The 24078-nt window shown below is 48.2% G+C and overlaps 1 protein-coding gene across 12 annotated transcripts in view; it reads left to right on the forward strand.

Moving 5' to 3' along the window:
- CCDC88B (coiled-coil domain containing 88B) overlaps positions 1-24078 on the forward strand; it is a 948743-nt gene that overhangs the window by 757069 nt on the left and 167596 nt on the right. For all 12 annotated transcript variants that reach the window (XR_011024965.1, XM_068261744.1, XM_068261745.1 and 9 more), the window contains one exon: positions 1726-1821. Coding sequence is in view for 11 of the 12 variants with exons in the window: in XM_068261744.1 (XP_068117845.1) it covers positions 1726-1821 (96 nt within the window). In the remaining variant the exon portion in view is untranslated. The remainder of the gene's footprint in view (positions 1-1725; positions 1822-24078) is intronic.

Genomic DNA, 24078 nt, shown 5'->3' on the forward strand with positions numbered 1-24078 from the left:
AAGTTCTGATCGGAAATTCAGGTTTCCGATTGGAAATTCTGAAATTTCAATTCTGGAAAATCCAAATGAGCATCCCTAATCATCAGGCGCCTGTAGGCATGTGCGTACGGGACGTTATGGTAAATCCAGCCCTGGCCATGTACAGTACATGTACAGCAATATTGCAAGCGTTTCTGACAAGGAAATGTAACCTCCTGGGCGATAATCCCGAGCTGAGCTCGGGGTATGTCGCGCAGGAGGATTTCTCAGGCCCTGGTGTGCCGATTTGCATAATTTTTTTTTATTACACGCAGCTAGCACTTTGCTAACTGCGTGTAACTTCCGATCGCCGCCGCTCGCTGACAATCCGCCGCTACCTGCCGTGCCGCGCAGCCCCCCCAGACCCCTTGCGCACCCTGGCCAATCAGTGCCAGGCAGCGCTGAGGGTGGATCGGGACTCCCTCTGATGTCACGACGTTGATGACATGTCAACGACGACGGGGGAAGCCAAGCAGGAGATCCTGTTCTGAACGAAATCTCCTGCTTGCGCTGATCGGCAGAGGCGATCGGAGGGGGTGGGGGGATGCCGCTGCACAGCGGCTATCATGTAGCTGGCACTAGGCTAGCTACATGATTTAAAAAAAAAATAAATAAAAAAAAAGTGCTGCGCCCCCTCCTGAGCGATGTAATTGTATCGCCCAGAGGGTTAATGTAAACTTAGGTACCCTGTATAATTTATTACATTCTACTATATGTCATTAAAGATACACTGAAGCGGAAAAAAATTATGATATAATGAAAATTGGCGATCGCGCGCAATGCGAAAATTCACGCGAAAATGACCGTGCTAACAGTTAGCACTCTTTTGTGAATCAAGCCCATTGTATCTTCTTTTTCTCTGCAGAGAAGGGGTTCAAAAGTTCACTGCTACTCTGTAAAATCATTTAGAATGCTGAGTAGTTTGTAAACTGCAAATATTAGAGAATGATGCAATGTTATTAAAAAAAAAACACAAAAAAAAAAACTATATAACTGAAAATAAAAATATGAGAATATTTTCTTTGCCACTAATGTTTTAGTGATTATCCGTACTACACATGCAATTCATTATATTATCTTTTTTTTTTTCTCTTCAGTGTCTTTTTAACTACCGTATATACTCGCATACAAGCCGAATTTTTGACCCCCAAAAATACTGGGCGCTATACTGGGCACTATACTGGGTAAACTGGGCACTTTACTAGCCATACTGGGGCACTATACTAGCCATACTGGGGCACTATACTAGCTAAACTGGGCACTATACTAGCTAAACTGGGCACTATACTAGCTAAACTGAGGCACTACCTACTGGGCGCTATACAGGGCACTATACTGGCTATACTGGGCACTATACTGGCTATACTGGGCACTATACTGGCTATACTGGGCACTTTACTAGCTATACTGGGCACTATACTAGCTATACTGGACACTACCTACCTATACTGGGCACTATAATAGCTATACTGGGACACACTGGGGGGCTGCACCAATCCAGCATTTCCTACCCCCGGCTTATATGGGGGTCAATCATTTTTCCCTGGTTTTTCAGGGAAAAGTTGGGGGGTCGGCTTATATGCGGGTCAGCTTATATGCGAGTATATACGGTATGTGCATTTTGCAAGCAGAGCAACTACAAGTTTGAAACTGAAAACACAACTGTATATTATATGCTAAAAGACCATGTTTTTGTTTAACTTATAGAGAGAAACTTACAGAGCTTAAACATGAAAAGCAAAAACTGCTTGATAAGATCATGGATCAGTACCGAGTATTAGAACCAGTTCCAGCACTACAAAGGTAAGCTAATATGTAATTTAAAGTATCCCGTGTGAGCAGAACTTTAGCATATGAACAGATAGCATAGTTGACCAATGATTGAGTGAGAGAATATGACTGGTGTGACTGGTGGTTGGGTGCTGTCCAAAAATTAGCCATCTGTGAGCAAGAGGGGTTTGAACTCACTGTTGAGCTTTTTGTTATGTGATGAAAGTGAAAGAAGAAACCGAGAGCCCAATATAGTGTAATATGTATTGGAAATATGGTGGGAGAAAATGAGACGTAAGTATTATACTTACAAACCAGGGTTACCTCCAAGGCAACCACTGAATAGGCAGGTGGGGAGAACAAGCCTGTCCCCACTCAGGATTAAGACGTCGCTCTCTGCGGATAGAAGGAATATGTAAGGTAGATCACCCTTCCACCAAGGGTGGACTTCTGGATGCGTAAAGGTGTACAGAGGCGCCGGCAGGATAAAAGTAGATAAAAAGTTTAAAATTGTTCTGGTTGCGGTGGTGGACCAATCAACCATAAACAGACAACAAAAACTGTCGATTTTCAAAAACATCTATACAGTTTATTCAATTACTCCCAGTAAAGAGTCGCAATGCGTTTCGCAGGCAAGGACCCTGGAGAGCAAGTTTGTCACCTGTAAGGTGTGCCAGGTGAAGCTGAGCAGAGGTAGCACCCCCGCCAACTATGGCACCTCCAGCTTTATAAAACACCTGGCTGGTAAACACCACAAGGAGCATGAGGAGTTCTTGAGGCTGAAGGAAGCTGGCACTGTCAGTGTTCCACCCCAAACCACCACCGGAACCCCGTTTTCCACTCCAACCGACACTGATGCCTGTTCAGGCAGCCAGTCCTCAGTGGTCTCCTCTGGTCCCTCCTCGGCTTCCCGTGCAAGCCAGAAGCAACACCAGACCCTGCTGACCGAGGCATTTGCGATCAGGGCTCAGCCTCCCAGCAGCCGTCGGATCCGCCTACTCAACGGCCTGCCATGGCCTCCCAGCTCCTCCCATACTCCTTTGTGCAGGAGGGGAGCGACATGCGTGCACTCCTGCAGTGCGCAGCGCCGGATTGTCCTGTCCCCAGCCGGCACTATTTCTCACGAACGGCCATGCCAGCACTACACCGATTCACGAAGGCCAATGTGGAACGTGGGCTTGATCAATTGGTGGGTGAGCGGGTCCATGTCACTATGGACTCGTGGAGCAGCCGGTTCGGGACAGGCCGCTATCTGTCCTTCACTGCACACTGGGTCAGTTTGGTGGAAGTGGGTGAGGAGGGGACAGCAGCATCATCAAGCCAGTGGGTGGTGCCACCCCGCAGTAGGGTCAGGGGAAGTGCAGCAAGTTCCTCTGCTCCGGTTCCACCCTCCGGCACACCCTCCGCTGCCAAACGCCCCCGCCTCAGAAGCAGCAGTGTGAAGGCCCGCCACTGCCAAGCGCTGCTGGAGATGGTCAGCCTGGGCAAGCAAAGCCTGACCGCAGAGCACATCCTGGACAAACTCCAGGAGCAGGAGAGGCGTTGGCTGACCCACAGAGTCCTCAGAGTCGGAGAGGTGGTGTCCGATAATGGGGCCAACCTTGTTGCTGCCATCCGCCGGGGAGACCTCACCCACATCCCCTGTCTGGCCCACGTCCTGAACCTGGTGGTTCAGAAATTTTTGAGCACCTACCAGGGGATGGAGCCACTTTTGATCTTGCCGTGGTACCTACAAGTGCCATGGTGAACTATCTAAACACAATTGATGTGTAATTTTTTTGGGATGTCTGTGCTGTCCGAGTTTTGGGGAGGCCCCAACTGCGGCAGTACGACCGCTTCCTGGAAACTTCTAATGTTTGATCTTGCCGTGGTACCTACAAGTGCCATGGTGAACTATCTAAACACAATTGATGTGTAATTTTTTTGGGATGTGTCTGTGCTGTCCGAGTTGTGGGGAGGCCCCAACTGCGGCAGTACCACCGCTTCCTGGAACCTCCAACACCAGGGTCCACACAATTATTTCTTCTGCTGCCACCAGCTATTATGCCACTCCAATAGCTGCATCGACCTACTCATCCTGCTGCTCCTGCTGCTCCTGCCTGTGGTACCCACCAACACCAGGGTCCACACAACTATTTCTTCTCCTGCCACCAACTACTACGCCACTCCAATAGCTACATCGACCTACTCATCCTTCTGCTCCTGCTGCTCCTGTCTGTGGTACCCACCAACACCAGGGTCCACACAACTATTTCTTCTGCTGCCACCAGCTATTACGCCACTCCAATAGCTGTATTGACCTACTGTAACGGTTGGGTGTCGCAACTCAGATGTCTGATTATTTGGTGATCTGCAGAATCACCAATAATGCAGACGCTATACTTGATTATGTGTGATCTGCAGAATCACCAATAATACCAGTATAGCAACACAAAAAGCTGAGTGTATAGTGTTTGGTGCAACCGTAACTTTAATAGTTTTATGAGACCTCACCAGAGGGCTGGTGAGGTACTATCGGTACACTGACCGTGTAATAGAGTACAAACTCCAGCAAGCTGGAGATACAATACTGTGGAGACCGGATCCCCCGAGGAGCAGGTGATTCGGAGTGTTCTGCAGCCGAGTGGTCACTCGAGGAGCGGGGGACTCAGACTGTACTGCAGCCTAGAAGCAGAAAATGCAAATAGTACTGCACTAAAGAATAACTTCACCAGAGGAGCTGGTAAAGCTAGCACATCACCAGTGGCGAGGGCCCACTGGTGAGAAGAATGGTCTGACAGGCAAGGTTCGGCAACAGAGAGGTAAGTATCGGTACAGAATCGTGAGGCAAGAGAGTAATCGGTAATCAGGCAGAGGTTCAGCAACAGAGAGGTAAGTATCGGTACAGAATCGTGAGGCAAGAGAGTAATCGGTAATCAGGCAGAGGTTCAGCAACTAATAAGGCAGATAGGCAGAAGTACAGAATCAGAAAGCAGGATCAGAGTCAGAGTTAGCTAAGAGTCATACACAGGAAATCAATACAATACAAGCAATATCCTAGTCTAGGTGTGAATAGTGTTGGGCGAACAGTGTTCACCACTGTTCAGGTTCTGCAGAACATCACCCTGTTCGGGTGATGTTCGAGTTCGACCGAACACCTGATGGTGTTCGGCCAAACCGTTCGGCCATATGGCCGAACTAAGAGCGCATGGCCGAACGTTCCTCGAACGTTTGGCTAGCGCTGTGATTGGCCGAACGGGTCACGTGGTTCGGACCCGAACGCGCTCTGATTGGCCGAACGGGTCACGTGTTTCGGGTAAATAAATACCCGATCCACGTCATTTCTCCGCCATTTGTCTGTGGGTTTAGCTTTGGGTAGGCAGGCAGGGTAGTTCTCTCTCCAGCCAGGCTAGCCAGGGTCCCCCCAGTCATTGTGTCGCTGCTGTGAACAGTAGTACACCGCTCACCCACACTATATAGCATTGTGTTTACTGCCACTCTGTGTCTCTGCTGGGAACAGTAGTACACCGCTCACCCGCCACTGTATAGCATTGTGCTCTGTGTCGCTGCTGGGAATAGTAGTACACCGCTCACCCACCACTGTATAGCATTGTGCTCTGTGTCGCTGCTGGGAATAGTAGTACACCGCTCACCCACCACTGTATAGCATTGTGCTCTGTGTCACTGCTGGGAATAGTAGTACACCGCTCACCCACCACTGTATAGCATTGTGCTCTGTGTTGCTGCTGGGAATAGTAGTACACCGCTCACCCACCACTGTATAGCATTGTGCTCTGTGTCGCTGCTGGGAACAGTAGTACACCGCTCACCCACCACTGTATAGCATTGTGCTCTGTGTCGCTGCTGGGAATAGTAGTACACCGCTCACCCACCACTGTATAGCATTGTGCTCTGTGTTGCTGCTGGGAACAGTAGTACACCGCTCACCCACCACTGTATAGCATTGTGCTCTGTGTTGCTGCTGGGAATAGTAGTACACCGCTCACCCACCACTGTATAGCATTGTGCTCTGTGTCGCTGCTGGGAATAGTAGTACACCGCTCACCCACCACTGTATAGCATTGTGCTCTGTGTCGCTGCTGGGAATAGTAGTACACTACTCACCCACCACTGTATAGCATTGTGCTCTGTGTCGCTGCTGGGAACAGTAGTACACCGATCACCCACCACTGTATAGCATTGTGCTCTGTGTCGCTGCTGGGAATAGTAGTACACCGCTCACCCACCACTGTATAGCATTGTGCTCTGTGTCGCTGCTGGGAATAGTAGTACACCGCTCACCCACCACTGTATAGCATGGTGCTCTGTGTCGCTGCTGGGAATAGTAGTACACCGCTCACCCACCACTGTATAGCTTGTGCTCTGTGTCGCTGCTGGGAATAGTAGTACACCGCTCACCCACCACTGTATAGCATTGTGCTCTGTGTCGCTGCTGGGAATAGTAGTACACCGCTCACCCACCACTATATAGCATTTCTGTACTGCCACTGTACTGCTGCCAGTCAGCGTGTACTTTAAGGATAAGTGAAATGAAGAAGAAATCCTGTGAAAGAGGGAGGGGCAAGGGAAGAGGTGTTTCCGTGGACGGTTCACGTACAGGCCACAGTGGAGCACCGAAGAAAACCCACTCAATACCGCCCATGTTGTCCAGGAAATCAACCCTCACAAATCCAAAAGAACAGGACCAGTTAATGAATTGGATGACCTCTCAAGCGTCCAGCAGTGGGTTAAGCAGCACCAGCACATCACGCACGAGGTCCGAGTCCTCAGCCAGTTACAAGGAGCCAGTGGGCACAAAGCTGACACAACCGGCAGCGACACCACGCACACAACTGCCAAATAACCAGTCCGAAGAATTTCCTCAGGACACAATGGGGTATTCGCAGGAGCTATTCCCAGCCCAACAAACTTCCACCTTTCAAAGGTCAATGGAACAGCCAGAAATGTTGTGCCCGGATTCACAACCATTTACTGTGGGAAATGCACCGCGCACTGAAATGCAAGGCGAGTCCGAGGACTTTGAAACCCAAATCCCAGAGCAAGTTGAGCAGGAGGGGTTTCAATTGCAGGAGGTCGGCCGAGAAGATCTGGAAGACGACGTTGGAGTGAGCTGCGCAGAGGTTGTTCTGGGGAGCTCTACTCCACGGCGGCGGCCCACAATCACATATGACGAGTTTGAGGAGATGGAAGAGGAGGGTTTGGACAATGTGGACACAGACCCAGATTTTGTATGTGAAGGAGAACATCGCCGTCGTAGCAGCACAGATGAGTCTGTTGAAGAACCCACTGCTGCACGAGTTTGCCTTGTGCCACAAGGAAGGTGGCGCGAAATTTCAGGCACCACAAGCGTGGAAGTTCAAGTGAGACGCAAAAGAGGCGCAAACAGAAATCGCCAGCAAGACAGGTGCTCCAAAGTCTGGCCTTTCTTTGAAGACTGCAGTGAGGATGGTACCATGGTGATTTGCAAGGTGTGCAAGACCCGCCTGAGCAGGGGGAAAAATATTAACAATCTCTCCACCACCAGCATGACCCGCCACATGGTATCCAAACATCCCACTCTGTGGGCAAACGCGGCAGGACAGGGTACCAGCAACACTGCCTCCCTTGGGGTCACCAGACTCACCACCAGACCCTCCTCAGCAGCAGCAGTAGCCCAGCCATTGCGTGGTTCACAACAACATTCACAAACATCAGACGACGCTGACACTGTCACTTTCCGGAATAGTGCTCTTGAGGTCTCCCAGTCTTCATCAAACACTACAACCAACAGCCCTTCAGTGTGCAGCCCTACGGTTCAGTTGTCTGTCTCAGAGATGTTTGAGCGCAAGAGGAAATTGCCAGCAAATGACCCCCGGGCCGTGGCACTAACAGCCAGCATAGCCAAGCTTCTGGCCTGCGAAATGCTGCCATATCGAGTGGTGGAGACAAACCGCTTCAAGGGCATGATGTCAGTGGCCATCCCACGTTACGTGGTTCCCAGCCGCTACCACTTTGCGCGCTCTGCAGTGCCTGAGTTGCATGAGCACGTGGTCAGCAAAATAACCCGAAGCTTGAGGAATGCCATTGCCTGCAAGGTTCACCTCACCACTGACACCTGGACGAGTGCGTTTGGCCAGGGTCGATACATCTCCCTTACCGCGCACTGGGTGAACCTTGTGGAGCCTGGCAGCGATTCCTCACCTGCTACGGCGCGGGTGTTGCCCATGCCGCAAACAGCTGCACCGCCGTCCCTCCCACTGGATAACAACAGCAGCACCTACCTCTCTGACTCCTTCTCCTCCAACGCATCTCAAAGCTGTACCTCATCCGGAAACGCGAACCCAGCAGCAGTAGGATCGTGGAAGCAGTGCAGCACAGCTGTTGGCATGCATCAGCAAGCGTTGCTGAAGCTGATCTGCCTTGGGGATAAGCAGCACACAGGGGAGGAAATTTGGAGGGGAATAAAGGAACAGACGGATTTGTGGCTGGCACCGCTGGACCTGAAACCGGGCATGGTTGTGTGTGATAATGGGAGTAATCTCATTCGCGCTTTAAGGTTGGCTAAGCTGACACACATCCCTTGCCTGGCGCACGTGATGAACCTAGTAGTTCAGCGGTTCCTGAGGACATACCCAGGCGTGGCCGATCTTCTGTTGAAGGTGCGACGAGTGGCCAAACATTGTAGAAATTCCAGTACTGCTTCGGGGGCACTTGCCAAGATGCAGGAGCGCTTCAATCTCCCCCACCATCGCTTGCTGTGTGATGTCCCTACGCGCTGGAATTCTACGCTGCACATGCTAGCCCGCTTTTGCGAGCAGAAGAGTGCAGTGGTCCAGTACATGACGGCGCAGTACTGAGGCGCATCCGGACAGCTGCCAAGCTTCTGTGGATCCGATTGGGCCAACATGTTGGACCTCTGCCAAGTCCTCCAAAATTTTGAGCAATCCACGTTGCTTGTGAGCAGTGACAACTCTTCAGTCAGCATTACCATACCAATGCTGTGTTTACTGAAGAAGTCAATGTTGAAAATTAAGGAAACAGCTGTCATGATGCAACTGGGGGAATCTGAAGGAGAAAACGATCAGCGTGATGATACCAACATCAGGCCATCTGCCTCAGGAAACGCTGGCCCCAGCAGCTATGACGAAGAAGAGGAGGAGGAACAGCTGGAGTTGGAGCAGGAATTTCATGCCACCACTGACGAGGGCCAGAGCGGTGCACGTTGGACTTCCACAATTCAGCGCGAATGGTCAGCAGAAGCAGACCAGGAAGAAGGTGACTGACGACTATGATGCATCACAACTATCACAACGCTCACAAGAGGATGATGAGGATTCTGGCAGGACTCTGGCACACATGGCTCAATTCATGCTAGACTGCATTGAACGCGACCCACGCATTGTGCGCATTCTGGACAACACCAATTACTGGGTTTATACCCTTCTGGATCCACGGTACAAACACAATGTTCCAAAACTGCTTGAAGAAAGAGTCAGACAGGTCAAAATGGAAGAATACCAGCAGGCCCTTGTGGAGACTTTAGAGAGGAGATTGACATCCTCCCCCTCCTCTAGCCAGTTGTACGCCGACAGACTGACTTCCACAAACCCAGGACGACCAGGAGGGCAGCAAACAACACAAGCCGCAGCTAGTGCCCAAAAGGGAATGGTATCGGCAGTGTCCTTGGAGTGGGAAAATTTTCTGACACCCATGCAGCAGCCCACAGAACAGCAAGCGTGCAGATCCACAATATCGCCTGGAGAAGATGGTCAAGGACTACATGTCAGATGGCGTAGCTGTGTTGAACAATCCATCTGCACCCTTCAACTATTGGGTATCGAAGCTAGACACCTGGCACGAACTGGCAATGTACGCAATAGAGGTGCTGGCTTGCCCGGCAGCCAGCGTTATGTCGGAACGCTGTTTCAGTGCTGCCGGAGGCATCGTCACAGATCGGCGTATCCGCCTCTCCACAGAAAATGCAGACCGTCTGACTCAAATTAAAATGAATCAATCCTGGATTGGAAACGACTACGCAACACTCCCGGACCCCAACCAAGTAACATGAACAATGAACATCTGTGATAGGTTAGCGTTTCCGGTCCCTGTTTATTGAACCTCTCATCTGTATTACATTTATGACTGCATGGCGACAAAATGCATTGCTATCCGCACGCTTCTTGTCCTCATGCAAGGCCTGGGTTGCGCCTCAAAGCGTGGCCTTCTCCTCCTGCGCCTCCTCCTGTTCCATCACGTGTGCTGCTGCTGGTTAGCGTTGCCGGTCCCTGTTTACGGAACCTCTTATCTGTATTACATTTATGACTGCATGGCGACAAAATGCATTGCTATCCGCACGCTTCTTGTCCTCATGCCTGGGTTGCGCCTGAAAGCGTGGCCTTCTCCTCCTGCGCCTCCTCCTGTTCCATCACGTGTGCTGCTGCTGGGTTAGCGTTGCCGGTCCCTTTTTACGGAACCTCTTATCTGTATTACATTTATGACTGCATGGCGACAAAATGCATTGCTATCCGTACGCTTCTTGTCCTCATGCAAGGCCTGGGTTGTTGTGTCTCAAAGCGTGGCCTTCTCCTCCTGCGCCGCCCTCCTCCTGTTCCATCACGTGTGCTGCTGCTGGGTTAGCGTTACCGGTCCCTTTTCCTGGAACCTCTTATCTGTATTACATTTATGACTGCATGGCGACAAAAAGAATGTTACCTGTGCAAAGAAAAATGACATTTTCCGCCTTTAAAAGACATTTTTTCCTTTGAAACTTTACAATCAATTTTCTCAAAAACTATAAGCTCTTTTTCAAATATTTTTTTTCCTCTTGTACCCACTCCCAAGGTGCACATACCCTGTAAATTTGGGGTATGTAGCATGTAAGGAGGCTTTACAAAGCATGAAAGTTCGGGTCCCCATTGACTTCCATTATGTTCGGAGTTCGGCGCGAACACCCGAACATCGCGGCCATGTTCGGCGAACGTTCGCGAACCCGAACATCCAGGTGTTCGCCCAACACTAGGTGTGAAGTCCTTGGCATCACTACCTGGGATCTAGTCTATGGTCTGAGCGCTAACACGCTATGTATTCACGACAGCAGACAGCGCCAGACTGAAGCACGGAGGCTTAAGAAGCAGAGGAGACCTCACTGGCACGCCCCCTGCTGCCAGCCAATCCGGGGCGTCGTGAGTCTCCTCTGACGTCAGCTGACCAGCAGGTCAGCTGACAAACCTTCTCCCCGCATAATGTGCGCGTGCCCGCGCGAGACGGCAACCCCTTCAAAGGACGAACGCTCCGTCCTCGGCGTCCTAGACGCCGGGAGAATGGGGAGAGGCACGAGGGCAGCTGCGGTGGCGGTGCTGTTCGCCGCAGCTGCCCCGCTGTTCGTGACACCTACTCATCCTGCTACTTCTGCTGCTCCTGTCTGTGGTACCCACTAACACCAGGGTCCACACAACTATTTCTTCTGCTGCCACCAGCTATTACGCCACTCCAATAGCTGCATCGACCTACTCATCCTGCTGCTCCTGTCTGTGGTACCCACCAACACCAGGGCCCGCACAACTATTTGTTCTGCTGCCACCAGCTATTACGCCACTCCAATAGCTGCATCGACCTACTCATCCTGCTGCTTCTGCTGCTCCTGTCTTTGGTACCCACCAACACCAGGGGCCACACAACTATTTCTTCTGCTGCCACCAGCTACTACGCCACTCCAATAGCTGCATCAACCTACTCATCCTGCTGCTCCTGTCTGTGGTACCCACCAACACCAGGGTCCACACAATTCTTTCTTCTGCTGCCACCAGCTATTACGCCACTCCAATAGCTGCATCGACCTACTCATCCTGCTGCTTCTGCTGCTCCTGTCTGTGGTACCCACCAACACCAGGGTCCACACAACTATTTCTTCTGCTGCCACCAGCTACTACACCACTCCAATAGCTGCATCAACCTACTCATCCTGCTGCTCCTGCTGCTCCTGTCTGTGGTACTCACCAACACCAGGGTCCACACAACTATTTCTTCTGCTGCCACCAGCTACTACGCCACTCCAATAGCTGCATCGACCTACTCATCCTGCTGCTCCTGTCTGTGGTACCCACCAACACCAGGGTCCACACAACTATTTCTTCTGCTGCCATCAGCTATTACGCCACTCCAATAGCTGCATCGACCTACTCATCCTGCTGCTCCTGCTGCTCCTGTCTGTGGTACTCACCAACACCAGGGTCCACACAACTATTTCTCCTGCTGCCACCAGCTACTACGCCACTCCAATAGCTGCATCGACCTACTCATCCTGCTGCTCCTGCTGCTCCTGTCTGTGGTACCCACCAACACCAGGGTCCACACAACTATTTCTTCTGCTGCCACCAGCTATTACGCCATTCCAAGAGCTGCATTGACCTACTCATCCTGCTCCTACTGCTCCTGTCTGTGGTACTCACCACCAACACCAGGGTCCGCACAACTATTTCTTCTGCTGCCACCAGCTATTATGCAACTCCAATAGCTGCATCAACCTACTAATCGTGCTCCTGTCTGTGGTACCCACCAACACCAGGGTCCACACTAAACTGCATCGTCTGCTGCCACCAGCTATTACGCCACTACAAATACAATAGCCTGCCACCAGCTATCACGCCACTAGCCCACTACAATAGCTTTAATTTTTTGGCGATGTCAGAGCTGAAAACTGCCATGTCCCAGTTGTGCGATTGGACTTTGGACACAATGTGGGCTGCACGACCGCTGTCTGGAACCTAGTCCTGATGTTAATTGACAGCTTTTTTTTTTTTTTTTCATTTTATGTACACCAAATAATTAATTAGTGTTTCCCTTTAAAAAAACATGATGCTACATGCATCATTTACCCTAAAATCCCTTTTTAAAGCTATTTAAAGGGCACTTCCAGGTTTTCTATCTGGATACCCGAATAGGTCGGGTACCCGCGGGTAATTTGGTCGGATATCCGAATCGGATCCGGATATCCGCAAGGTCGGATCCGGATACCCGAATCGGATCTGGGTATCTGGGTACCCGGATCCGGGTGGGTATTAAAAACTACTACCCGAGCAACCCTGCTCACTTAGTGGCCTATAGCAATCCAGTCAACCTCCAAAATCTGTCACAGAAGCCAACTCTTTACTCTCCCTGGTTCAGACACCAATAGCTCAGACTATCATGTTGCATGTAAAAAGGAGAGAAAAGCACAGCAGTGTATACAAGTACAATACAATGATAGTAGTACAAGGTGCAGTCCAGGAAGAAGGTGTTGCTTGGTGAGGTGGGACTTTATCTTCCCTGTTTTGAAAGTGAAACTTATAATTGTAATTTGTTAAAAAACGATAATATATGTATAATCATTATAATTGTATAATATTGTGTATAACATTCATTTATCGTTTCTTCATAAAATACAATCCGTAAATATTGTTTGTAACAATGAAAAATAACTGTAGTAAAAAATTTGTAAATATTACTAAAATTTTTACTACAACTAAACCTAACCCTACTCTCACACAGAACCCTCCCTCTACCTATCCCTAACCCTTAGACCCCCTGGTGGTGCCTAACCCTAATGCTGGGCATACATGGTAAGATTTTCTCTTATCAATGGAGCCGCTGATGGCTCGATTGATAATTTCCAACATGTCCGATCACCGCGCGGATCGATTCCCCGCTCGATACCCGCGGGCGGACAATAGCGGAAATTGAGCGGAAGATAAGGATGCACCCGCGGGGACGAGCGGAATCGATCCGGGCGGCTGCAGGGACGCGGTGGGAGTTGATCTGGTGGCTAATCAAGCTGCCGGATCTAACCATGTATGCCCAGCATAAGACCCCCCAGGTGGTGCCTGACCCTAAGACCCCCCTGGAGGTGCCTAAACCTAAGACCCCCCTGGTGGTGTCTAACCCTAAATTCCCCCTGGTGGTGCCTAACCCTAACCACCCCCCTGGTGGTGCCGAACCCTAATGACCCCCCTGGTGGTGCCTAACCCTAACCACTCCCTGGTGGTGCCTAACCCTAAGACCCCCCTGGTGGTGCCTAACCCTAACCACTCCCTGGTGGTGCCTAACCCTAAATCCTCCCTGGTGGTGCTAACCCTAAGACCCTCCTTAGTGATCGCTTTATTATGTGGATAATAATGTTTTACAAATAATGACTGTAAAAAATATATTATGATTTACTTACTGATCGCTTTATTATGTGGATAATAATGTTTTACAAACAGTAAGTGATAACATTTTAAATAACGTTTTAGTTAAATACATTAAGATATGTTTAGTATATTTGTAAACGTGATTTGTCATGGGCACCGTTATAAAACCTAAATAATATCCGGGCGGGTGCAGTTATAAAACGTTAATAATCTCCGGCGCCCTTTTTTCCTGTTCGGCGCCCATCAAACGACATTTATTATGGGAGTGAATGGCAGCGCCCTTTTTGTCCACTAGCTGCCGACGCCCTTTTTTACTGCTTCCTTGGTCCAGCCACATGCCTCTTCAGAAAACCATAATATTACCAATTTAGATAATCATATCAACATTAATCAGTTAATTCTAATCATAAATTAAGTTCAGTTATAGATAAACCCCTTTATCTTATCTTTTGTGACTCTCTTTCAACTGGCAGAGTCCCAGTGGATTGGCGTACAGCCCACGTTTTCCCATTATTTAAGAAGGGCAAAAAATCAGATCCAGGAAATTATAGACCTGTAAGCTTAACATCAGTTGTATGCAAACTATTTGAGGGGTTACTAAGAGATACTATACATGACTTCATAGTAGAAAATAATCTTATTTCTCAGCATCAACATGGGTTTACTAAAGACAGGTCCTGTTTGACTAACATGCTCAGCTTTTACGAGGTAGTGAATGCTAATATGGATATTGGGAATGCTGTAGATGTTATATACTTGGACTTTGCAAAGGCCTTCGACACTGTTCCCCACAAAAGTCTGGTGCAAAAGTTGAGGATGCAAGGACTGGGGAAGAGTCTGTGTTCATGGATAGGGAACTGGCTAATGGACAGAAAACAAAGAGTTGTGGTCAATGGATCGTACTCAAAATGGGAGACTGTTAGCAGTGGGGTCCCACAGGGGTCGGTTCTGGGTCCAGTGCTCTTCAATATATTTATTAATGACCTAGTAGATGCAGTAGTGAGCAATGTTGCTATTTTTGCAGATGATACAAAATTGTGCAGAATCATCAACTCTCAGGAAGATAGTGTCATATTGCAACAGGATCTGGATAGGATGGCTATATGGGCACATACATGGCAGATGAAATTCAATGTTGACAAATGTAAAGTCATGCATTTTGGACGTACTAATGGTCTAGCACCATACAAAATAAATGGGATACAGTTGGGGACATCAAACTTGGAGAAGGACTTGGGAGTACTCATTGACAACAAGTTAAATAATCGTACTCAATGCCAAGCAGCTGCAGCTAAAGCTAACAAAATTTTGGGATGCGTTAAAAGGGAAATAAAAACTTGAGATGCTAGCATAATATTTCCCCTGTTTAACTCTCTAGTAAGGCCACATCTGAAATATGGAATACAGTTCTGGGCACCACATTACAAAAAAGATATTGCAGTTTTAGAGCAGGTGCAGAGACGAGCAACAAAATTGATACGTGGGATGGAAGGTCTCACTTATCAAAAAAGGTTAGATAAACTGGGTTTATTTAGTCTAGAGAAAAGACGCCTTAGAGGGGATCTAATTAACATGTATAAATACATCAGAGGGCAATATAATAGCTTGGCGGATGAGCTTTTTGTCCCTAGGCCTTCTCAAAGGACTAGAGGACATGATCTGCGCATGGAGGAAAAACGCTTTAGCCATTTATTTAGGAAAGGGTTCTTTACAGTAAGAGTGATTAAGATGTGGAATGCATTGCCACAGGAAGTCGTTATGGCAAATTCTATACCTGCATTTAAAGGGGGCTTAGATGCTTTCCTTGCATTGAAAGACATCGATGGCTACAATTACTAGGTAATGCCTAATGATGTTGATCCAGGGATTTTATCTGATTGCCATCTGGAGTCGGGAAGGAATTTTTCCCTTTATTGACTAATTGGACCATGCCTTGTAAGGGTTTTTTCGCCTTCCTCTGGATCAACAGGGATATGTGAGGGAGCAGGCTGGTGTTGTACTTTATACTGGTTGAACTCGATGGACAGATGTCTTTTTTCAACCAAAATAACTATGTAACTATGTAATAGTATGAAAGCCATTTGTTCCATGTTTTAGCAATTTTTTTAGGACATTTCCGCTTAACATATACTCTTTTGATATATACCAGATCTTTATGAACATAAGTTCTCCAGTGTTTCATGCGAGGAGGGATTTCTTGATTCCATTTTAGCACTATCATTTTCTGTGCATGGGCAACCAGTGTTCTGAAGGCTGTCAGTTTATAGGTTGACTGAAGACTGTCCTCAATGCTACCCAATAATAAGGCCTTGGGAGTAAATGGTATGATAATGCTAAATATTCTTTGAAGTTCTGCATGAATGTGTTTCCAATAGGGTGCTATGTGAGTACATTGCCAGAATATGTGGAAGAAGTCAGCTCCGGCCTGTGTGCATCTATTACATGTTCCTGTGGAGGAGGGATACATTTTGAGTAGTCTTGATGGGGATAAATAGCACCTGTGTATAAATTTAAGGGCAATTAGCCTGTCTCGGGATGTGATAGTAACTGTTAAAAGTAGTTAAAGAGACTCTGTAACAAAAATTTCATCCGGTTTTCTTCCATCCCACAAGTTCCAAAATCTATTCTAATGTGCTCTGGCTTACTGCAGCACATTCTACTATCACCATCTCTGTAATAAATCAACTTATCTCTCTCCTGTCAGACTTGTCGGCCTGTGTCTGGAAGGCTGCCAAGTTCTTCAGTGTTGTGGTTCTGTGATGCATCTTCCCCCTCCAGGCCCCTCTCTGCACACTGCCTGTGTGTTTAGATTAGTGCAGCTTCTTTCTGCTCTATTATCTTTTACAAGCTGGATAAATCCTCCTCTGAGCTGGCTGGGCTTTCACATACTGAGAAATTACATACAGGCAGAGCTGTCTGCACTCTGCAGGAAGAAACAGCCTGACACTTCAGTGGAAGATAGCTGCAGGGGGAAAGAAACATACAAATGATCTCTTGAAATTAAAAAGGAAGGCTGTATACAGCCTGCTTGTGTATGGATGTATTTTCTATGTGTGGACATACTGTACATCAACCTACTTCCTGTTTTGGTGGCCATTTTGTTTGTTTATAAACAAACTTTTTAAAACTGTTTTTAACCACTTTCAATGCGGCGGGGAGCAGCAAAATTGTGACAGAGGGTAATAGGAGATGTCCCCTAACGCTCTGGTATGTTTACTTTTGTGCGATTTTAACAATACAGATTCTAGCTTCCCACTTTTCCACAGTTAGGTCCGGTATATCGGATAGCCATTTTTTGAGAAGATCCTCAGCAATCCCCTGACCCCTCAAAGGGAATAATTTATAAAAGATAGATATAACATGTTCTAGATGTTCTTTAATAATTTCTTTTTCAATGGGGTGAGACTTATTAACAAGGATCCATCTTTAGGGTGGAATTGTGCAGTGAACACGTGGCTAAGTTGCATATATCTAAAATGCATGGAAGAAGGCAAGTTGAACTCCTGTTTTTGTGCTATGAATGATTTAAGGGAGTTGTTAACTGTAATGTCTACTAATTTAGTGATACCGTGATCTGCCCAGATTTTAAGGTCTGGAACTGTTAGAAAGTGTGGTAGGATGTGGTTAGCCCAGAGTGGGGTAAATGGAGAAATTTGTCCGGGTTGAGACATTAAACCATTTACTTTTTACAATATTCTGACTGCGCATATTAGTAGTTGCACGTAGAGATGGCCCGAAACTCAGATTTTTGGTTTGCGAACCGCGAACTTCCGCAAAAGTTCGATTCGCGCAAACTTTCGCAAAGCGCAATAGACTTCAATGGGGAGGCAAACTTTGAAAACTAGAAACATTTATGATGGCCACAGAAGTGATGGAAAAGATGTTTCAAGGGGTCTAACATCTGAGTTTTTGCATGGGTGAAAAAGTCCCGGGGAAAAATCTGGATTTGACGCAAAGCAGCGTTTTAAGGGCAGAAATCACATTGTATGCTCAACTGGAGGCCTAAAGTGCGTTAAAACATCTTGCATGTGTATACATCAATCACAGGGGCGCCGCCAGGCACCAAGCAGACCAAGCAGCTGCTTGGGGCCTCACGTTTTTAGGGGCCTCGGAGGCTCCGTGATATCGCCGTGACGTCACACTGTTGCCCGCACTGACGCCGCGCCAGCTTTGGGGTTACAGTTACAGTTACGCTCCGCCCATACAATGTCATGGCCACACCCAACCCATTTTTCGGCACGGTGTGCCGCGAACACCCCCCCAATCCCCCCACGCCCATTTTTCGGCACTCACGCCCCCCAGTCCCACCCTCCCGCTCCACCTACATGTCATGGCCATGCCCACTTTCTTGAGGAATAGCCACACTCATTTTTCGCAGGATAGGGCCACTTCCTGCACTCCGCCACAAAAACCTTTGCTGCACCCCTGATCAATCAGGGAGTGTGATTAGAGTACTGCTTCACACTGACACACCAAACTCACTGTGTGACACACCGCAAACAGCTGTTTGTGTTGTGACGGTCGTGCTGGACTGGTGCACACCATGGCGAGAGTGCAGGCGATATCGGTTTTCAAGCCCATATGATCGCCAGGCTGAGGTAGATCAATGATAGAACAACAGTGACTGTCCAGCTGATCGAATTTGGTCTGTCCAAAATGAAGCAATGACCTTATTATCTTTGGTGTGCCACCCCCGAGACACTCATATAGCCGTCAGTCATTGCTTTATTGTGATACAAAAGCCCCTTCACTGCGGCAAGGTAACGACCATGAAGGGGAATTGAAACATGTACATGCCTCATGTTCATCTCCTCTTGCTCTTCCTCAGTGATGTCAGGTAAGTTCTCCTCCTCCCCCCAGCCATGAACAATACCACGGGAAAGTTGAGCAGCACAAGCCCCCTGCGACACCTGCTGCGGTTGGTGTTCTGCCTCATCCTCCTCCTCCAAAACAACATTTTCGTTATCATCTGACTCCTCTTCCCCACACGACTCTTTTTCCTCCTCCTCCCCCCTCTGTGCTGCCGCAGGTGTTGAGGAATCATCTGCTTCTGCGGAGAATTGATCTCACAACTCTTCCTACTGTTCCTGTTCATGCTCCTCCACAGCTTGATCCACCACTCTACGCACGGCACTCTCCAGGAAGAAGACATATGGGATCAAGTCGCTGATGGCGCCTTTACTGCGACTCACCAGGTTTGTCACCTCCTCAAATGGCCACATGAGCCTGCAGGCATTTCACATCAGTGTCCAGTACTTCGACCGGGACATCCCCAGGACATCCCCATCTCCCCAGACTGTGTCCTTTGACTGTAGTTGTAGAGATCCGGTTTGACAGCTTTCTCCTGTTGTAGCAGCCGGTCGAACATCAGGAGGGTCGAATTCCAACGAGTCGGGCTATCGCAAATCAAGCGTCTCACCCGCAAGTTGTTTCTCCGCTGAATATCGGCAAAGCGTGCCATGGCCGTGTAAATGCCCACACATCTTCCTGGACTGCTTTAGGGCATCCTGTAAGCCTGGGTACCTAGACACAAATCTCTGAATTACGATATTGAGCACATGTGCCATGCAGGGTACATGTGTCACCTTTCCCAAATTCAAAGCCGAAATGAGATTGCTGCCATTGTCACACACCACGTTGCTGATCTCCAGTTGGTGCAGGGTCAGCCACTGATCCACCTGCTTGTTCAGAGCAGCCAGTAGAGCTGCTCCAGTGTGACTCTCGGCTTTGAGGCAAGACATGTCTAATATGGCGTGACACCGTCATACTTGGCATGCAGCATAGGCCCTGGGGAGCTGGGGCTGTGTAGCTGGAGAGGAGATCGCAGCACCAGTAGAGTTGAACTGCCACTCAGCCAAGGAGGAGGAGGAGGACGACAGCGAAGAGGATGTAGCAGGAGGAGAGGAGATGGCAGCAGGCCTGCCTGCAAGCCGTGGCAGTGTCACAAGTAGGTCCGCTGCACAGCCACGCACTCCCTGCTTGTCAGCGGTCACCAGGTTGACCCAATGGGCTGTGTAAGTAATGTACCTGCCCTGACCATGCTTGGCAGACCAGGCATCCGTGGTCAGATGGACCCTTGATCCAACACTGTGTGCCAGAGATGACACCACTTGCCTCTCAACTTCATGGTACAGTTTGGGTATCGCCTTCTTAGAGAAATAATTGCGGCCTGGTATCTTCCACTGCGGTGTCCCAATGGGCACAAATTTACGGAAGGCCTCAGAGTCCACAGCTGGTATGGTAACAGCTGGTGAGGTAACAGTTCCGCCAAGCCAGCTGTCAGATGCCAGGCAAGGGGGTGACTGGCAGAAATTGGCTTCTTCCGTTTAATGATTTCCCTCATGGACACCTGACTGCTGCTGTGGGCAGAGGAGCAAGAACCGCTCAAGGTGAGAGGCGGAGTGGAGGAGGGTGGCTGTGATTGTGAAGGTGCAAGGGAGAAAGTGGCTGAAGATGCTGCACCTGAAAGAGAAAGAGGAAAAGGCGGGGGTTTTTTTGTGTGCTTTTCCTTATGTGCTCGTCCCATTGCAGTTTGTGCCTTTTCTGCATGTGCCTTCGTAAAGCAGTTGTCCCTACGTGAGTGTTGGCCTTTCCACAGCTCAATTTTTGGAGGCAGAGAGAACAGATGGCATTGCTCTGTTTAAAGGCAGACACACTAAAAAATTTCCAAATCGCTGAGCCTCACTGGGGTGATGGCACTATGGTGGCATCAGCAGCTGACGTTGAAGGGCATGTTGGCTGGCTGTCCATAGGTGGCAATACATGGTGCCGGACACTGCCACCAGCTGTTTCTGATGACGAGCTCCCCCTGCTTCTTTCAGAAACTTGACTTCCCCTACTCCTCTCTGACTCCCCCTCTGAACTGTCCCCTTGATCATCTTGTCTCTTAGTATCCCACTTGACATCCGTATCATTGTCATCATCATAATCATCCTGCCAAGCTTCACTTGCCTCAGACACCTCGTAAACTGCACCAACAGCGGGTACTTCATCATCCTCCTTCTCACACCTTACGTCCATAGTGTCGCCTAACTCAGACATATGAGGTGGTGTAACTTGCTTAGCGCCTTCATCTTGTTGTAACAGTAGTTGCTGTGAATCAGTTAATTCCCCAACAAATAATTCCTGCGAAATGTCAAATGGAACGGATGTGGTGCTAGTAGTAGCGCTGGTGGCTACGGAAGTTGAGGTGTTCTGTGTTAAATAGTCAACCATGTCCTGACAATATTGGGAGTTGATGGGATGTGCCTACTTCTGAGCACTGTACTATGGTCCAGGGCCGCACAAAATCACATCAGCACGACCTCGAACAGACCTGCCGGGTGGCCTTCCTCTGGGTCTGCCTCTGCCTCTACCTGTTTTGTCCATATGGGGGGGATGAAGTGAAAGGTATGCACTCACTTGACTAATACAATGTGCAGTCACACAGGTGCAGTTAACAGGTAAGCATGGAGTGGTATATCACACTGCGTGTGCTCACGTAGGTAGGTGGGTGCACTGAACAACAGGTAGGTATATGCAGTGATGGGTATTACAAATGTGCACCAGTCACACACATGTACAGTGAACAGGTACAGTGACTGATGGTATTAAATAGCACACTGTGTGCGCTCACGTAGGTAGGAGGGTGCACTGAACAACAGGTAGGTATATGCAGTGATGGATATTACAAATGTGCACCTGTCACACACACGTACCGTGAACAGGTACAGTGACTGGTGGAATTAAATATCACACTGCGTGCGCTCACATGGGTAGGTGGGTGCACTGAAAGACAGGTAGGTAGGTACATGCAGTGCTGCTGGGTATTACAAATGTGCACCTGTCACACACACGTACCGTGAACAGGTACAGTGACTGGTGGTTTTAAATATCACACTGCGTGCGCTCATGTGGGTAGGTGGGTGCACTGAACAACATGTAGGTAGATACGCAGTGCTGCTGGGTATTAAAAATGTGCACCTGTCACACACACACACACGTACCTAAAACAGGTGCAATGACTGGTGGCATTAACAATGCGTGCACTCACATAGGTAGGTAGGTCAACAAAACAGTGAACAGGTGCAGTGATTGGGATTACAAATGTGCAGCTGCCTGTCACAAGCCGCAGGTAGTCACTGAATGTGCTGGGCCTGGCAGTGGCACAGTAGGAATTAAGAGGCCAAAGGCCAGCTGCGACTGACTAACAGGGCTGTATATAAATATAATGCACGTGGGCCACACGCACACAAAAAAATAGATTACAAGAACAAGATTAGCTCTCAAAAAAGCTGTTAAGGGGTTCTTTTTTAGCAATAAGAATCAGCAAGGAGCAAGCTAAGAAGCCTACAAGAGCCTAGGGAGAGCTGCTGCAGACTCTCCTATGAGAGTCTGCAGCAGCTCTCCCTTATCTAATTACTGCAGGCACACGAGTGAGTCCAATGCCTGACGCTGCCAGCATTTTATAAGGGGGGAGGGCCTCCAGGAGGGAGTGTAGCCTGATTGACTACAATGTGCCTGCTGACTGTGATGTAGAGGGTCAAAGTTGACCCTAATGATGTACTATGGGGGCGAATCGAATTTCCGGAAATGTTTGCGGTTCTTCACGATCGCGAACCCCGGAAGTTCGCCTGGAACCATTCGTCGGCGAACCGTTCGGGCCATCTCTAGTTGCACGTGGGATGTTTTTACTACCACTGAATGGGAGACTGGTGAGGGCATTAATGGAGCCCATAATCTCAGCCTCCGGGACAGTGGCGGGGTTTAGTGGAGATTGAGCAAACCACCAACATACACTGACTAGGTTGGAGGCCCAGTAGTAGTATTCAAAGTCTGGAAGACCAATACTTCTCTGAGTTTGGCTAAGCTGCAAGGCTGATTGTGCAATACAAGGTTTTTTCGGATGCCATAATAGGGAAGAAATACTTTTATTTATTTATGTAAAAAAAAAAATGTAGGGAGCAAAGCTGGGCAATTTCTAAAGTAATAGAGAAATGTAGGTAACATGTTCATTTTAATAGCGTTCGCCCTTCCAAGAAGAGTTAAGGGTAAGGATTTCCAAGCTTGGCATTTCTGTTTTAGTTTGGTTAAGGCAGGATGAAGTTTAAAGGAGACAAAGTCCTGCAGAGTTCTAGTAACTTTAATTCCCAAGTAGGTGAATTCTGATAACCATTTGAGAGAGTTTGTGGAAGGTGCAGATATAACTTGTAGGTCCAAAGGTAGTATAACCGACTTGTCCCAATTAACTTTAAAACCAGAATGAGAGCCAAACGTTTGTATAGAAGAAAGTGCAGCAGTTAGGGAGGGACCTGGGTCTGCTAGATATAATAAGATGTCGTCTGCGTAAAGTGGAATTCTCTCTGTGCAAGACCCATATTGTAATCCCTGAGTTTGCGCGTTGGCTCTGATCATGATAGCTATTGCAATGACGAACAGAGTTGGCGATAGTGGGCATCCCTGCCTTGTCCCTCTTGAAAGTGTGAAAGGAAGAGAGACATGGAGCCCAGTACGCACTAAGGCCCTCAGCGTGGTGTAAAGTATTCTAATCCAGCATACAAACTTATCGCTAATGCCAAATTTAAGCATCGTTCCCTATAAAAAGTCCCAGTCCACCACATCGAAGGCCTTTTCAGCATCAAGGGAAACCACCACGCGGGAGCCCACGTGTTGGTGAATTATTTCAAGGTTGGCCATCAGCCATCTTAAGTTAATATCAGTTCCTTTACCTGGAATAACCCCAGATTGATCTGGATGTATTATTTTTGTAATAATCGAGTTTAATCGAAGTGAAATAATTTTAGCTAGAATTTTGTAATCTTGATTTAATAAGGATATTGGGCGATATGACTGACATAATGTTAGGTCTTTATCTTTTTGGTAAGAACTGTGATTAATGCTTCCTGCATTGAGTGTGGGAGGTTACCGATGTCCAGAATATTTTTGAACAAACAAAGAACGCGTGGGGTAAGCATTATTTTTGTATTGTTTGTAAAAAGCCGCTGGCAATCCATCAGTGTCAGGGGATTTGGAGTCTTGTAAACCCTTTATTACTTCTCATACCTCATCTTCAGTGATGTCTGCTTCCAGGAAATCTCTGTCATCAGCAGACACCACTGGGATGTGTAAAGTGTCTTGGAATGTCATAATCTGTGTTGAAGAATTAGGC

This window comes from Hyperolius riggenbachi, chromosome 11 (assembly GCF_040937935.1).
Source record: "Hyperolius riggenbachi isolate aHypRig1 chromosome 11, aHypRig1.pri, whole genome shotgun sequence".
Taxonomy (NCBI): Eukaryota; Metazoa; Chordata; class Amphibia; order Anura; family Hyperoliidae; genus Hyperolius; species Hyperolius riggenbachi.